The sequence below is a fragment of the Saccopteryx leptura genome, chromosome 8, assembly GCF_036850995.1.
Source record: "Saccopteryx leptura isolate mSacLep1 chromosome 8, mSacLep1_pri_phased_curated, whole genome shotgun sequence".
NCBI classification, from domain to species: Eukaryota; Metazoa; Chordata; class Mammalia; order Chiroptera; family Emballonuridae; genus Saccopteryx; species Saccopteryx leptura.
The window spans coordinates 70,570,713-70,587,748 of record NC_089510.1 but is presented as its reverse complement, the minus strand read 5'-3'; the positions used below and the strand labels follow the sequence as shown (position 1 = coordinate 70,587,748).

The following is a 17,036-nucleotide window of genomic DNA, read 5'->3' as shown; positions in this document are numbered from 1 at the left end:
GGAGCTCAGACTAATAAGACAACTTCCATGTTCTAGAAGAGGAATTCATGGTTTGGTGGAGAGGAAAAAAACTCATGAAGTTATAATATAGCACGTTAAATTCTGTACTAGAGTGCTTTGTAAGAGCGCGGGCACAGAGGGGAGGGAGAGGGACGCAGCGGCCTCCAGAGCCCCAGCCCTTCCTGCCACTCTCATCACTTTGTTTCAGGTCAGGGTTGCCTCTGTTAGCACCAGGCCGACTGGGCCTGGAAACACTAAGCGGGCTCCCACACCAGAACTGGACCACAGTCTGTAAGTCCACTCAACAAGCACTTATTAAATACCCCCGGAGTTCCTTGCACTGGGAGAGGAATTATAGATGAGAAAGTTTCCCAGTGGGCGGGACAGATGGGGGCGGAGCTCAGTGAGAACTTAACCCTGGAAGCAGGTGACAGTGGAGGAATGGAGAGAAGGAGAATGAAGACAGGGAAAGAGGGAAGCTGAACAGTTTACATTAGAGGGTGTAATTGCCTACTCTGCAAAGTAGGAGACAGGGCAGCCGGTGAAAACAGCAGTAGAAGTGGAGGTTCTTGTAAGGAAGCTCAAGAAAACCATTAGAAATAAGGGTAATTAAGGGAGCTTTCAAATGACAGGTATGACCTCAACTGACGATACAGCAAACAAGCATTAGGAAAGATACCTTAGGCTGGCAGTGGGGTTGGGGAACCCATTTAAAAAATATTTTTCTTAAACATTGATTTTAGAGAGAGAGAATGACAGAGAGAGAGAGAGAGAGAGACAGAGAGACAGACATTGATTTGCTGCTTCATCCATTCATGTATTCATTGGTTGATTCTTGTATGTGCCCCAACTGGGGCTCAAACCCATGACTTTGGTGTATCAGAATAACAATGCTTCAAGCAACTGAGGCACCCAGCCAAGGGCCTATTTAATTAAAAATCCCTTGTAACACGCTAAGTGCTAAAAAAAAAACCCAATAGAAGAAATCATGTAGAATTAATATGGACTATCTATAATATTTGACACTTTAAAAAAGAAATTAGTACACACCTAGCACTTGCTTCAAACTGCAGATTCCCTTGACTTGAGAACTCTTTTTAGCACTCTCAAATATAAGCCAATTTGAATGGATTTTACATATTGGTTTTTACACATATACACACACACAGAGACTACTGTAACCATATATGAAAGTGTGTAGATTTCAGTCTTCTCTTCCTAGTAATTCAGAAGACATTTCTGCAGGCCTGGCGGACTTGACCCGGCGTCCTCCCCTGTGTCTCTGCCCATTCTGCTGCATTCCCTATGTGCCTTGACTCTGGGTCCCTCCCACTTTCCATAGTTAGCTCCATTAGCCTTGAATTAAGGAAGAAATGATGTGCATATTAGAGCTCATTTTTTCACCTGACCCCAAATGATCTGATTTGGCAAGGGAAGGACCAGTTGTTTCAGGGGCAGTGATAAGAATCACATTCTTCGCTCAGGTGTTGTCCCAGCTATTAGAACCCCTCCAGGTCTCCGCCTCCAGTGGCCCCCACTGCCGTCACCAGCACACCAGCCAAACTCCCCCGCCCCCACTGCCGTCACCAGCACACCAGCCAAACTCCCCCGCCTGGCACACATTTACGGGGCCTCCCTCTCCATCTCATTTCCTTCCGGTCTATCCTTGAACCCCTCAGGCAAGGCTCCAAATCATCACTGAACACACTCACCCACAGGCAGCTAAGTGACTTTCAAAGGCTCCTGGGTCCTCCCTTTACTGCCCATGTGACTGCCATGAGTTGCCCAGGAGCGAGGACGGGCTGTGTGGCCTGGATTTCCCCGGCCCACACTTTGCACTCTGCACTGCAGCCCAGCACCCACCACGCTGCCCTCAGCTCTGCCTGCGCCCGAGGCCTTCCCGGAGAGCATGATGTTTCCCCCGGTCTCTCCCTGGGCCTCCTGGTCACAGGTGGTCAGGCCACAGATAAAGAGGTGGTTCCAAACCACAAAGCCCGCCTCCCTCCTTGAATCGTCACACTGCTGTGTCTCACCCATCAGGTCACACTCTACTCTTCCCTGCCCAAGCCCTAACTGACGCTGACTCCCTCTAGGCACAAGGTCCCTTCTGTCTGGCTGTCTCCAGAGGCCCTGCCACATTCCTCAGCATCTGCCAGTGTCCTTCCTGTCACCTTGAGCCCATGTGGCCAGGGCCCCTGTATACCTTGCCCAGAAAGCATAGTTATTATCACCAGTGATCCCTGTAAAGGTGGCGTAGGGCAGTGTGAGAATGAACTGGGGTGATGATGTTGTTTGTGTCAGGGTTTTGTAAAGTGCTGGACAGATGTAAGGTCCTGGTATTCCCCTTGGAAACTTCAAAACCTCCTTCTCCTGTTGCTTGATGCCCCCGGGGTCTGTGTACTGCCCTGGAGTCCTGTCTGTCAGGGACCAACCCAAGGCCCGCGCTCCTGCTTATTCCTAGGGCCCTCGCGGTTGGCATTACTCATGGTGACATTTCATCAGATGCCATATGGTTAGCCAGGCTCAGAAGACCTGGTTCCGCTGCCGAAAAGCTGTGTGAAATTGACCCTCAGTTTGCCTGTCTGTAAAAAGGGGCTGGGACCGGCCCTGGCCGGTTGGCTTAGTGGTAGAGCGTCGGCCTGGTGTGCAGGAGTCCTGGGTTCGATTCCCGGCCAGGGCACACAGGAGAGGCGCCCATCTGCTTCTCCACCCCTCCCCCTCTCCTTCCTCTCTGTCTCCCTCTTCCCCTCCCGCAGCCAAGGCTTCATTGGAGCAAAGTTGGCCCGGGCGCTGAGGATGGCTCTGTGGCCTCTGCCTCAGGCGCTAGAATGGCTCTGGTTGCAAAAGAGCGATACCCCAGATGGGCAGAGCATCGCCCCCTGGTGGGGATGCCGGGTGGATCCAGTCGGGCACATGCGGGAGTCTGTCTGACTGCCTCCCCGTTTCCAGCTTAGGAAAAATGCAAAAAAAGGGGGGGGGGCTGGGATCACACCTCTGAGTCTGTCTTTCAGTTAACTCGGGTTGTTTCCTTCTTCAATCTGAACTACATGCTAGGTTCTGGTGCTGCTCCTTAGCTAGGTTTTTCCATCCTGTCACCCTAGTGAGCATAGTGCTAGGACTTGATGAAGACTTGAGAAATGTGTTTCTAAACCGTTAACAGAATAAATGCCATGTCCTCATATGAAACATGTGTCTTTTTGTGCAGTGCAGGGGAGGGCAATGCAGTTAAAATCTAAATTGTGGCCTGACCTGTGGTGGCACAGTGGATAAAGCGTCAACCTGGAAATGCTGAGGTCACCGGTTCAAAGCCCTGGGCTTGCCTGGTCAAGGCACATATGGGAGTTGATGCTTCCTGCTCCTTCCCCCTTCTCTGTCTCTCTCTCTCTCTCACTCCTCTCTCTCTAAAAATCAATAAATTAAAAAATCTAAATTGTGGATTAAGCTCAATATTGTTAGCATGCCAGTTCTTACCAAACTGATCTATAGATTTTACCCAATCTCAACTAAAAATCTCAGCGGCATTTTTTTTTGTAGAAATTGATGAGCTAATTCTAAAACATATACAGAGATGTAAAGGATATAGAATAGCCAAAACAACTTTTAAAGGAAAAAACAAAGTTGCAAAGCTCAAATGATCTGATGTTAAGACTTATTATAAACTTACAGTAATTAAGATAGTAAGGTATGGCTGCCAAGATGACAAATAGATCCATGGAACCAAACAGAGCATCCAGAAACAGGTGCGCTTATAGAAAGCCAGCTGGAGAAATAAACGGTAATGGAACAACTGGACATCAATAAGAAAAAAACTGAACTTCAGTCACATTTCACATCATACACCAAAAACAAAACAAAAAAAAGCCTCAAAGCGGATGAGAGATTTAAATGTAAATCTCAAACTATAAAACTCCTAGGAGAAAACACAGGAGAAAATCTTTGTGACAGTTAGACAAAGATTTCTTGGGTACAACATCAAAAATGATCCATACATTTTTTTAAATTGGATTTCATCAAAATCAAAATCTTCTGCTCTTCAAAAGGTACTCTTAAGGAAATGAAAAGATAAGCTACATACTTAAAGAAAATATTTGCAAAGATTTTATCTAATAAAGGACTTGTATCTAGGATACAAAAAAACTTCTCAAAACTCAATAATGGAAAAAATGAGCAAAAGATTTGAGTGGACACTTCACGAAAGAAGATATATAAATGGCAAAGAAGCACATGAACCTGACCAGGTGGTGGCGCAGTGGATGGAGCGTCGGACTGGGATGCGGAAGGACCCAGGTTCGAGACCCCAAGGTCGCCAGCTTGAGCGTGGGCTCATCTGGTTTGAGCAAAAGCTCACCCAACGTTGCTGGCTCAAGCAAGGGGTTACTCGTTCTGCTGAAGGCCCATAGTCGAGGCACATATGAGAAAGCAATCAATGAACAACTAAGGTGTCGCAATGCACAACAAAAAACTAATAATTGATGCTTCTCATCTCTCCGTTCCTGTCTGTCTGTCCCTGTCTATCTTGCTCTCTGACTCTCTCTTTGTCTCTGTTAAAAAAAAAAAAAGCACATGAAAAAATGCTCAACCATTATTCACTAGGGAAAACAAATTAAGACCTCAATGACAAACCACTATACACATAGCTTCAAGTTAAAAAGACTGGCAATGCCAAGTGTCGGTGAGGATATGGAGCAGGTGAAACCCTCATACATTGCTGTGACAATACTGTATAAGAAAACAGGTTAGCTATTTCTTAAAAATTAAACATGCACCTGCCACATGGCCTAACCATTATACTTTTAAGTATTTCCCCAAGAGAAATGAAAACGTATTGTTCAAACTACCCCAAAGTGGAATCAAACCAAATGTTCATTAAAAGGTAAATGAATAAAGAAATTGGGATATCTACACAGTAATAAAAAGTGCTTTACTATTGTTACACTAAGTAAATGCATGAATCTCAAAATAAGTAGGCTGAGTGAGAGAAACCAACCAAAAAGGTACATGCTGTATGATTCTCTTTATGAAATTCTAGAAAATTCAAACTAATCTATAGTGACAGTAAGATCAATGATTATCTGAAAAGCAGTGGAGGGGGGGCAGGAGAAAGGTTAATTAAAAAAAGCATAAGGAAACTTTTTGGAGTGATAGTGGCGTTCATCATCTTGATTGTGTTGATGCTTTCAGAGGTTTGTACATATGTCAAAACTTATCAAACTGTATACTTTAAATAAACTGTAAAGTTTATTATGTCAATTATACATCAGTAAAGCTGTTTTAAAAACAGTAGTTTAAGATCTCTGTCCAGAAACTTAAAAAGCTAAATTGTATATTCCTAGGCATTAACCACAGTTCTAGGGTAGGATCCACGGATCCACATTTGTAAACAACCCTTTGTGAAACACTGGTCTAGGGAATAAGGATTTCTAGAACAATCTTGTGACTAGAATGCTGTTTCTGGGAAAAACATGTACTTTTTTCTATTAGGTGTGTTAAGACTTTATGTTTTATACCTCTAGCATTCAAACTCAATTACTATAGCATATATTTAGTACAGTATTAATAGTTTAAAAGCAAATATAAGTCAGTTTATTCCTATCTTATTTTTTTATAAATTAAAATTCATTATACAATCTTGTTGCTATTTCCTGGCAGAGGCCTACAGTTTAAATGAAGAACTGTGTCACTTAGTTCTTGTGACAGAAAACCGATGTGGTGATTTTCCAATCACACTTCTTAGTTTATCTTTTTCCATATGACGCATACCCAACATCCTCCTGACCACCTGCAGATCAAAGAAGATACAGAAAGAATACAAAATGGTTGCATTCCTGCTAAGTCTCTGAAGACAAAGCTTATCTTTTCATATTTGTATAATATTTCCTACCGAGCACAAAAAGCACTGTCAGTATAAATGATAGGAAATAGATTTTCCACACGACACTAGTATTTCTTAATCCTAGTAACATTACCTGAAAGAAATATTAGAATTCAATTGATGAAACACACACACACACAGATACCACTTAGGCATGAGAAAACATGAAATCTTGTGCGATTTGCAACAACATGGATAGACCTAGAGGGTATTATGCTGAGTGAAGTCTGAGAAAGACAAATACTGTATCATTTAACTTATGTGTGGAATCTAAAAAGCTAAACAAATGAACAAACAAAACATACAGACTCTTAGATACAGAAAAACTGATGGTTGCCAGAGGGTTGGGCAGTGGTTGTTTGGGCAAAAGGTGAAGGGGATTAAGAGATTAATGCAGTTATAATTATAAATAAGTCACAGGGATGTAAAGTACAGCATAGGAAATACAGTCAATAATATCACAGAAATAACTTTGTACAGTGACAGATGGATAGTGGACTTTTGGTGGTGATCACTTTGTAAAGTATACATAGTGAAATCTCACACTGTTATACACCTGAAACTAATATAATATTGTATATCGACTCTACATTTTTAAAAAGACCTTTACATTCAAGAATAAAAATTAAACATAAGAATAAAAAATAAAAGACACTATCCAGTTTGAGGAAGAGGGAAATAAGAGAAATAATATAAGTAGATCCTTAAAGACCCATCGGACACCATCAAGCATATCAAATACATATAATGAGAGTCTCAAAAGAATAAGAGCAAAACAAGGAGGCTGAAAAAATATTAAAAGAAAAAAATCTCCAGAGGACTTCCCAAATTTGATAAAAAGCATTAATCTACACATCCAAGATTATCTATAAACTCCAAGAACTATAAACTCAAAGAGATCCACATCTAGACATATTTTCAAGTTCCCTTTGGCAATCAAGTCAAGAATTGGGCTCCTCATACTGTGTGTCATAATTGTGAGGAAATGCTTCATGACTGGACAAAAGGAAAACGCAAAAGAATGCCTTTTGGTATTCCCATGGTTTGGTGTGAACCTAAGGACCACAGCAGTGACTGTTATTTCTGTCTGATCCATACAAAGGGCATCGGCAAAAAAAATGGCATATGATCGCATATCCTAATTTTCCTTCAGCAATACGACCTATCCCACACTCTGAGACACTCCCGGTTCCAGTTTTCAATGGTTTTATTTCTTCTAAGGACTAAGAAAGTGAACATGGTGATCAAGTGTATTTTGATAAGATGCATGAGGAAATGGTTGTAGAATCTGAAGGGTATTCTTCTGATGCCAAGCAGTCATTAACCCCTCAGCAGTTTAGCCAACCCAAATTGAATGACTTAGTAAGAGATTTGGGCCTATCAAAGAAAGCAGCTGAGTTATTAGCCTCTAGGCTTCAAGAAAAGAATGTACTTCACTGGTCAGCTAAAGTATCCCATTTCAGGAAGCGTGAACAAATTTTTGTGGACTTTTTTTCTGAAGACAAACACTTTGTTTACTGTCATGATATCAGTAGTCTTCTCAGCCAGCTAGGTGTTACCACTTACAGTCCAACAGAATGGTGGCTATTTCTTGACAGCTCTAAGCAGAGTCTGAAATGTGTTCTCTTATACAATGGTAATGTTTATGCAGCGGTTCCAATTGGTTATTCAACTCATCTGCGAGAAGATTATAATGACATAAAAATTGTCCTCGACTTACTGAAGTATGAGGAGCATAACTGGATTATTTGTGTGGATCTTAAAATGGTAAATTTCCTGCTAGGCCAACAGAGAGGTTTCACGAAGTATCCTTGCTTTCTATGTTTATGGGACAGCCGAGCTCAGGAGAAACACTGGACACAGAAGGAGTGGCCGAAACGTGAAGCTCTGGAAGTAGGGATGCAAAATATTGTGAATGAACCTGTAGTTAATCAAGACAGGATCATTTTTCCCTCACTTCACATCAAACTTGGCTTAATGAAGCAGTTTGTTCAGGCTTTGAATAGAGAAAGTGAATACTTTCAACATATTATTTCTGCTTTTCCTGCCTTGTCTTTAGAGAAGATAAAAACAGGTGTATTCGATGGACCTCAAATTCAAACCCTCATCCGTGACAAAGAATTTGCCAGGAAGATGAATAAGGAGGAGAAAGCAGCATGGCAGTCTTTTGTGGCAGTTACAAAGAACTTCCTTGGCAACAAAAAAGCAGAAAACTATGAACTTCTGGTTCAAAGGATGCTGTTGGCTTTCCGCGACATTGGATGTAACATGAGCGTTAAGATTTACTTCTGGCCCTGGTCGGTTGGCTCAGTGGTAGAGCGTCGGCCTGGCGTGTGGAAGTCCCGGGTTCAATTCCTGGCCAGGGCACACAGGAGAAGCGCCCATCTGCTTCTGCACCCCTCCCCCTCTCCTTCCTCTCTGTCTCTCTCTTCCCCTCCCGCAGCCAAGACTCCATTGGAGCAAAGATGGCCCGGGCACTGGGGATGGCTCCATGGCCTCTGCCTCAGGCGCTAGAATGGCTCTGGTCGCAACAGAGCGACGCCCAGCATGGGCAGAGCATCGCCCCCTGGTGGGCGTGCCAGGTGGATCCCGGTCGGGTGCATGCGGGAGTCTGTCTGACTGCCTCCCCGTTTCCAGCTTCAGAAAAATACAAAAAAAAAAAAAGATTTACTTCCTAGGCCCTGGCCGGTTGGCTCAGTGGTAGAGCATCGGACTGGTGTGCGGGAGTCCTGGATTCGATTCCCGGCCAGGGTACACAGGAGAAGCACCCATCTGCTTCTCCACCCCTCCCCCTCTCCTTCCTCTCTGTCTCTCTCTTCCCCTCCCGCAGCTGAGGCTCCATTGCAGCAAAAAGTTGGCCCAGGCACTGGGGATGGCTCTATGGCCTCTGCCTCAGATGCTAGAATGGCTCTGGTCGCAACAGAGTGACGTCCCGGATGGGCAGAGCATCGCCCCCTGGTAGGCGTGTGGGTGGATCCCAGTCGGGTGCATGCGGGAGTCTGACTGCCTCCCCATTTCCAACTTCAGAAAAATACAAAAAAAAAAAAAAAATTTACTTCCTGAACAGTCAACTTGATAAGTTTCATGAAAATCTTGGCATTGTTAGTGATGAGCAGACTACTGCTGGAGCATCAAACGAGATTGTCCTCAACAAGTACACAAACGCAAGAGCTACAAATACATTTTGCCTGAATAGAATTTAAATAAGTTTTACACAAATTTTATGATGAAAATAAGTGTTTTAATATGTTCTGTTTTGAAATTATAGACAAATTCTGATGCAATCATATCTTTTAGTGTATTAGTGTATTCACTGCATTATATAAATTATTATATTTTCACAAAGATGATGCCCAAGAAGACATTCTACTTCATTATGTTAAACTAAATGTTGAAAATTTACAATAAGATGAAAACCTAAAATCTTGAATTACAAACAAACTGTAATTTACAGAGAAAAACTAATGTAAGATTTGAGATCAACACACTCAAATTAAGTAAGAACAAGTGTTTTTGTGGATGCAACAAAAATTTTGTTCCCCAGTGTAATAATCAAACTGTCTCAAAAAAACAAAAAATCTGGAAAGCAGCAGAAGTAAAATTTGTCACATGCAAAAACTAATACAACTGATAGGTGACTTCATATTAGAAACCACAGAAGCCACAATAAAGTGAAATGACATATTCTAAGTGCTTAAAGAAAGACTGTCACCAAAAATATTATATATATGGCCAATTGACTTTCAACAAGGGTGTTTCTTAGTTTGGGCTACTATAATAAAGTATTGTAGACTGGGTGACTTATAAACAATAGAAATTTAGGCCCTGGCCAGTTGGCTCAGTGGTGGAGCATCGGCCTGGTGTGCAGGAGTCCTGGGTTCAATTCCTGGCCAGGGCACACAGGAGAAGCGCCCATCTGCTTCTCCACCCCTCCCCCTCTCCTTCCTCTCTGTCTCTCTCTTCCCCTCCTGCAGCCAAGGTTCCACTGGAGCAAAGTTTGCCCGGGCGCTGAGGATGGCTCTGTGGCCTCTGCCTCAGGCGCTAGAATGGCTCTGATTGCGGCAGAGTGACGCCCCAAGATGGGCAGAGCATCGCCCCCTGGTGGGCATGCCGAGTGGATCCCAGTCGGGCGCATGCAGGAGTCTGTCTGACTGCCTTCCCGTTTCCAGCTTTGGAAAAATAAAATTAAATTAAAAAAAAAACAATAGAAATTTATTTCTCACAGTTCAGTTCTGGAAGTTGGATGTCTGAGACCAGCGTGCCAATATCATTGAGTGAAGATCCTTCTCCGCATTGCAGACTGCTAACTTCTCATTGTATACTCACATGCAGAGAGCAGAGAGAGGAAGCAAGCCCTCCCATGGCATTAATAAGAGCACTGATCCCATTCATGGGCACTTCACCCTCACGATGTCATCTACTCCTAATTAGCCCCCAAAGACTTCATTTCCTACTACCATGGCATTGGCAGGTAGAATTTCAACATGTGAATTTGGGGCAGGACACAAACATTGTTATGGAACTTGAGTCTATAATAACTACCAAGACAATTCGGGGGAGAGGGGTGACTGGCCTTTTGAAGAAATGGTTAAGGCTATCCAACAGGATATCCACATACAAGAGTGAAGTTAGACCCCTAATTCACACCATATACAAAAATTAACTCAAAATGAATCAAAGTCCTACAAGTATGAATTAAAACCATATAGTTTCTCAGAAGAAAGCATAGGTGTAAATCCTCATGACCTTGAAGTAAACAATGGTATCTTAGATATGACACTAAAACACAAGCAACCAACAAAAAAAGAGATATATTAGACTTCATCAAAATGAAAAACTTTGGCTTGACCAGGCAGTGCTGCAGTGGTCCTCGACCTGGGACACTGAGGACCCACATTCGAAACCCTGGGGTCATTGGCTCGAGCACGGGCTCATCTGGCTTGAGCAGAGGCTCACCAGCTTGAGCATGGAGTCACCGACTTGAGCATGGGATTATAGACATGACCCCATGGTCGCTGGCTTGAGCCCAAAGGTCTCTGGCTTGAAGCCCAAGGTCTCTGGCTTGAGACCAAGGTCACTGGCTTGAGCATGGGATCACTATCTCAACTGGAGCCTCTGGGTCAAGGCACACATGAGAAAGCAATTGATGAACAACTAAAGTGCCGCAACTGCAAGTTGATGCTTCTCATCTCTCTCCCTTCCTGTCTGTCTATCCCTGACTGTCCCTCTACTTTGTCTCTTGCTCTCTTTCTCTCACTAAAAAAATAAAAAAGAAATACTTCATGCTTCAAAAGATATCATTAAGAAACTGAAAAGCCCCCTAGTGGACTTGCCAGGTGGATCCCGGTTGGGGCGCATGCGGGAATCTATCTCTGCCTCCCCTCCTCTTACTGAATTAAAAAAAAAAAAAGAAAAGACATCTCAAAGAATAGAAGAAAAGATTTGCAAACCAGATATCTGGTAAGAGTTTAGGATCCAGAATATGTAAGGAATGTTTACAACTCAACCATAAAAGACAAATAACCTAATTTTAAAATGGGCAAACACCTGACCTGTGGTGGCACAGTGGATAAAGCGTCGACCTGGAATACTGAGGTCGCCAGTTCAAAATCCCTGGCTTGCTCGGTCAAGGCACATATGAGAGTTGATGCTTCCTGCTTCTCCCCCTTTTCTTTCTCTCTCCTCTCTAAAATGAACAAAGTCTTAAAAAAAAATAAAAATGGGCAAAGAAGTAACATCTCTTCTAAGAAAGTATACAAGTGGACAATAAGCACATGAAAAGATAAACACCACTAGCATTAGGGAAATGCAAATCAAAACTATAATGTGCTATCACTTCACACCCACCAGCATGGCTCTAATAATAATGATGATGATAATAATTATAATAAAAGAACAATAACAAGTGTTAGTGAAGAAGAGGAGAAAATGGAACCCTCATACATTGCTTTGGAAAACAATGTGCAACTTCCTCAGAAAGTTAAGGTAGAGTTACCATATAGCCCAGCATGTATACTCCAGAAAATTGGTACATAGGACCACACAAAAACTTGTACACAAGTTTCTATAGCAGCATTATTCACCATACAGTATCCAAAAAGTGGAAATAACTCAAATATTCACCAAACAGGTGAATGGATAAACAAATATGATATATCCATACAATGCACTATTATTCACCTATGAAAAAATAAAGTACTTATTCATGCTACAACACGGAACACTGAACCTAGACATAAAGAACTACATTTTCCACATATGTAAAATGTCCAGAATAAGAAAGTCCGTAGACACAGAAGGTAGGTCACTGGTTGCCAGGGGCTGGGAGGAGGCAGGGGGTGGGAACGGTTGTTAATGGTACAAGGTTTCACTGGGTGGAGGGATGACAAAAATATTCTGGAATTAGATATTGGTAATGGTTACACAACCTCATGAATAGGCTAAAACCCCAAAAACTACAGTTTAAGAGAGCAAATTTTACTTTATATTAATTATATTTCACCGTAAAAAAAAAAGTAGTACAGCTTCTGAAAGTTGTATTGGTCATTTAAATTTTTATTAACATTTTCTTGAGTGGCTTTGGGATCTGTGAAAGTTGCTCCTGGCAATTAGGTATGTGAGGGAAACATAGCTAAAAGGGCCACACCCACACACAGCCACAAAAACCCCCACACAGTCTAAGCAAGCACAGGTGCTTCCAGGCACCACACAAATGTGACCACAGTTATTTTCCTGGCCAACCATTTTCTCTAACAATATCCCCAATCTGCATACCCACCGCAAAGTTAGAAACTGTAATTCTCCAGACTAAATCAAAAGAGTTAACCCTACCTTTATTATTGCCCTGTTGTTCCATCAATAGTTTACTTATTTCCGAAAACCAACAATCTCTGATTTCTTTTGAAGCTGCCTGCAATTACAGATGAAAAAATACTGAGTGTCAGATCACCTGGAGTATTGATGGCACAGGGCTTTTGTTCTCTGGGTGACTTTAGAATAATGAAACAGGCCCTGGCCGGTTGGCTCAGTGGTAGAGCGTCGGCCTAGCGTGCGGAGGACCCGGGTTCGATTCCCGGCCAGGGCACACAGGAGAAGCGCCCATTTGCTTCTCCACCCCTCCGCCACGCTTTCCTCTCTGTCTCTCTCTTCCCCTCCCGCAGCCAAGGCTCCATTGGAGCAAAGATGGCCCGGGCGCTGGGGATGGCTCTGTGGCCTCTGCCTCAGGCGCTAGAGTGGCTCTGGTCGCAACATGGCGACCCCCAGGATGGGCAGATTATCGCCCCCTGGTGGGCAGAACGTAGCCCCTGGTGGGCGTGCCGGGTGGATCCCGGTCGGGCGCATGCGGGAGTCTGTCTGACTGTCTCTCCCCGTTTCCAGCTTCAGAAAAATGAAAAAAAAAAAAAAAAAAAAAAAAAAAGAAAAAGAATAATGAAACAGAAAACACTTGTCAAGTCCTGGCGACAGCTGCGGGGAGACCTGAGCTTTACCTGCACGATGTACTTCTCCAGCCCGTTTCGGTTGGCAATTTCAAACTTCCTGTTGCTCCCCCTTTCGAGCTGGTGAATTGAAAGTGTCAGCAACTGTTGTAAAGAAAGAAGAAACTTTTCTATACTGTTGTTTTCTGATTTCAAAATTGTCACTATCAGCTACCCCAGCGATTTTCAACCACTTTCATCTCATGGCACGCGTGAACTAATTACTAAAATTTTGTGGCACACCACACACACATACAGAAAAGTATTTTTTGCCAACCTGACCAAAAAAAAAAAAAGGTATAATTTTGATTCACTCACACTAGACAGCTATTGTTGGCTATTTTTTTATTTGACAATCTAAGGGAAAAGAAGTCAGTGCCCCTGACTAACTAGTCAGGTATTACATGTTTTAAAAATTCTTGAGGCACATTGGTTGAAAATCGCTGAGCCACCCTAATCCTTTCTACCACTGCTATGCCTCTTCTTCCATAGTCCTTCCAAGTGTTCTGCTGTCCTCCCTTAATGGCCTCAAGGAGCATAAAACATAACCTGGTACAGTGTCACATCTGCCTCGTCTCTTTAGGGGATGACACAGACTAATTCTTTCCATACTTAGAGCTACAGCCCCCAATCTCCCTGAACACCTTTGCATTTCACCAATCTCTACATCATAGTGAGTGAATTACCATCCATTAAGAAACATTCACAAAAGCTACTATAAGTAAATGAACAACTTTAATCACAAGAACACAAATGTGTGTGTGGGAATGGGTGTGTCTCATCACTAGCTATGAAACATTTCCTTATACAGGCAACAGTGGCTGTGGACTTGGGTTCCTGGACCCCAGGATCAGGATACTGCCCACACTGGTATGCAGAAGAGCAAGTGGAAGAAGAAATTCAGTCCACGGTCTAATGACCAAGTCTTTCACTCCTCTGCCTGGAAGAAAAGGGTACTTTTTAGTTTGTCCAGACAGGCTGAATTACAGTCCCTTTTCTCTGCTGAGCACAAAATCACCTCTATTCCATCCCGGGCCCTGGCTAGTGACTGACTGTAAGCCCTGACTCTGGAGTCAGACCTGGGTGTGGATTCCAGCTCTGTTGTGTGGCATCTGGCAAGTTAACCTCATCTCTCTAAGCTACAGTTCTCCATCTATAAAGTAAGGATAACTATATCTCTCTCCAAAGGGTGTGATGACTCCCAGGTGTAATTGGACCCCTTTACCTTCATAGACTTCTTAAAGCTGTAATGAGGAGATAGGCCCTGGTCGCTGGGCTCCATCCGTATCTTACAGAACACTATTCCCCTTTCAAATAGATAGATTTGCCTCTGGCTGGGCTTAAATCGAATAAAATCCTTCATCTTATAACGGTCCGTGTGCATTGTCCAGACGTTGAAAGAGCCATGCATCAACAGCTTGCCCAGTTTTCTGATGTCATCCTTTTAGAATCACAGACACACACAACACAAAGCTGTTAAATTAATCTGACAGGGAAAGAACTCTTAGGAGTCGGTTTTGAAATTATAAATCATGTTTATTGGAAGTTTACAATCTTAAAATTGCCACTGAGGCTAATTTGTCACTACATCAAAACTACAATTTTGTAAGCTTCAGCATATAAGGAACTAGTTCGGCAGTGTAAGGTAATAAATATACTACATATTAGATATACTGGAACTAAAGATATTGGTACTCTAATATTTTGTCTTGTAATTAATTTTAACTAGTAGGATTCCATTTGTTCCTCTTTGTTTCTGCTACATGACAGTGCTTAACAAGGGCTAGAAATTAACCTTTGAATTATGTTTATGAGAGTCAGAAATTTGGCTGCATCATGGATCTCTTTTTAATTTTTGTCTGTCTGTTTGTTTGTTTGTTTATTTATTTATTTTAAGTGAGAGGAGGGGAGATACTGAGACAGACTCCCACATGTGCCCTGACCGGGATCCATCCAGCAACCCGTCTGGGGCCAATGCTAGAATCAGCTGAGCCATTCTCAGCTCCTGAGGCCAATGCTTGGAACAACTGAGCTATCCTCAGCACCCAGGGCTGATGCTTGGACCAGTAAAGCCACTGGTTGCAGGAGAGGAAGAGGAGAGAAGGGTAAGAGGGTGAGGAAGAGAATCAGATGGATGCTTCTCCTGTGTGCCCTGACCAGTAATCAAAACCGGATGTCCACACTCCAGGCCAGTGCTCTATCCACTGAGCCAACCAGAAAGGGTCTGGATATTTTTTAAAAATTACTAATTGTAGAGAGAGAAAGGAAGGGAGAGAGGAAGACAGAGAGAAACATCGAGTTGTTATTCCACTTATTTATGCACACATTGATTCATTCTTGTATGTGCCTGACAGGAAATCAAACCTACAACCTTGGCAAATTGAGACAACATTCTAACCAACTGAGCCCACCTGGCCAGGGGTGCATCCTGACTCTTTAATAATCCATGCATTCCTTCTGTATCCTAACAGCTGCTTTATGTATATGAGAACCTGAGATCATGAGATTTGTTCTGAAAGGAGAAAGTTTAATATGACCTAATCTTCATAACATTGTAATGGAAATGGTAATTATCTCAACCCTGAGTTTTTCAGAGTGAGTGAACCATGTAAAGATAATCTCAAATGACAATTATTTTTAAGCCTGTGTGGCTCTAGCACACACACTATGATGCCTCTCTCTCCACCAGTAAGCCCACCTTCCTCATAGAAAGTTCACAGTACTAATGCAGTATTCCTGCCTCCTCTGAGTTCTCTCTACCGGGTAGTGGAGTGACGTGAGCTAGGAATGTGATACTTTTCAAAACTTACATCACTTAAAGCAGATAATCAAGAATTTATTTCCTTGAATCAAAATAGCAAAAGGGAAAATCATTTGAACAGAACCAGACAGAATAATTTCCGTGAGTTATATCTAGCTGAGCTAAATCTCTACAATCTCTGTTTATGAATAGTAGAACTATGTACATTATGTATAATCGATGAGGCATTTGTACAATCGATTGTTTATATTTAAAAAACTGTGACTATGTTCTTTTAAAAAAATTGTACTCCCGAAATTCTGAAATAAAAATTCACGAGCCTGACCTGTGGTGGTGCAATGGATAAAGCACTGACCTGGAATGCTGAGGTCAACAGTTCGAAACCCTGGGCTTGCCTGGTCAAGGCACATATGGGAGTTGATGCTTCCTGATGCTCCCCTCCCACCTTCTCACTCCTTCTCTCTCTTCTCTCTAAAATGAATATATTTTTAAAATTCACGAGTAATAAACTCAAGTCACTTCTATACAGGTTACGACAGTCTCAACATATGACATTTGAGTTTATGACTCTCACACTTATAAAAACTTTAAAAATATTGAGACATGCCTGACCAGGCAGAGGCACAGTGGATAGCATCGGACTGGCACATAGAGGACCCAGGTTCAAAACCCCGAGGTTGTTGGCTTGAGTGTGGGCTCATCTGGTTTAAGCACAGATCACCAGCTTGAGCCCAAGGTCACTGGCTTGAGCAAGGGGTCACTCAGCATTGTACTTATGGACTATGTGGGCAAATTAGTTTGGTTGTGCACAGCAGAAGTATATGCAGTATTCTTTTTCTGTGGCTTAGTTGTATTTTTATGTTCTAGATTATAATTTTACAACTGTGTTAAAATAGGTAAGTGCCTTTTGCTAGGGTGTGTTTTGACT

The 17,036-nt window shown here is 42.6% G+C and overlaps 1 protein-coding gene across 14 annotated transcripts in view; it reads right to left on the bottom strand.

The window, feature by feature from the left end:
* Nucleotides 1-17,036, bottom strand: part of MCF2L2 (MCF.2 cell line derived transforming sequence-like 2) — a 261,068-nt gene that overhangs the window by 21,770 nt on the left and 222,262 nt on the right. For 7 of the 14 annotated variants that reach the window (XM_066347779.1, XM_066347777.1, XM_066347778.1 and 4 more), the window contains 3 exons: nt 14,573-14,788; nt 13,360-13,452; nt 12,704-12,782 (listed from right to left, as the gene is read on the bottom strand). The exons of 5 other annotated variants lie outside the window; for them this stretch is intronic. In XM_066347779.1, coding sequence (XP_066203876.1) covers nt 12,704-12,782; nt 13,360-13,452; nt 14,573-14,788 — 388 coding nt within the window. Of the gene's footprint in view, nt 1-12,703; nt 12,783-13,359; nt 13,453-13,984; nt 14,288-14,572; nt 14,789-17,036 lie in introns of those variants that run through there. 2 more of the 14 variants (XR_010746835.1, XM_066347785.1) reach the window with 2 other exon arrangements.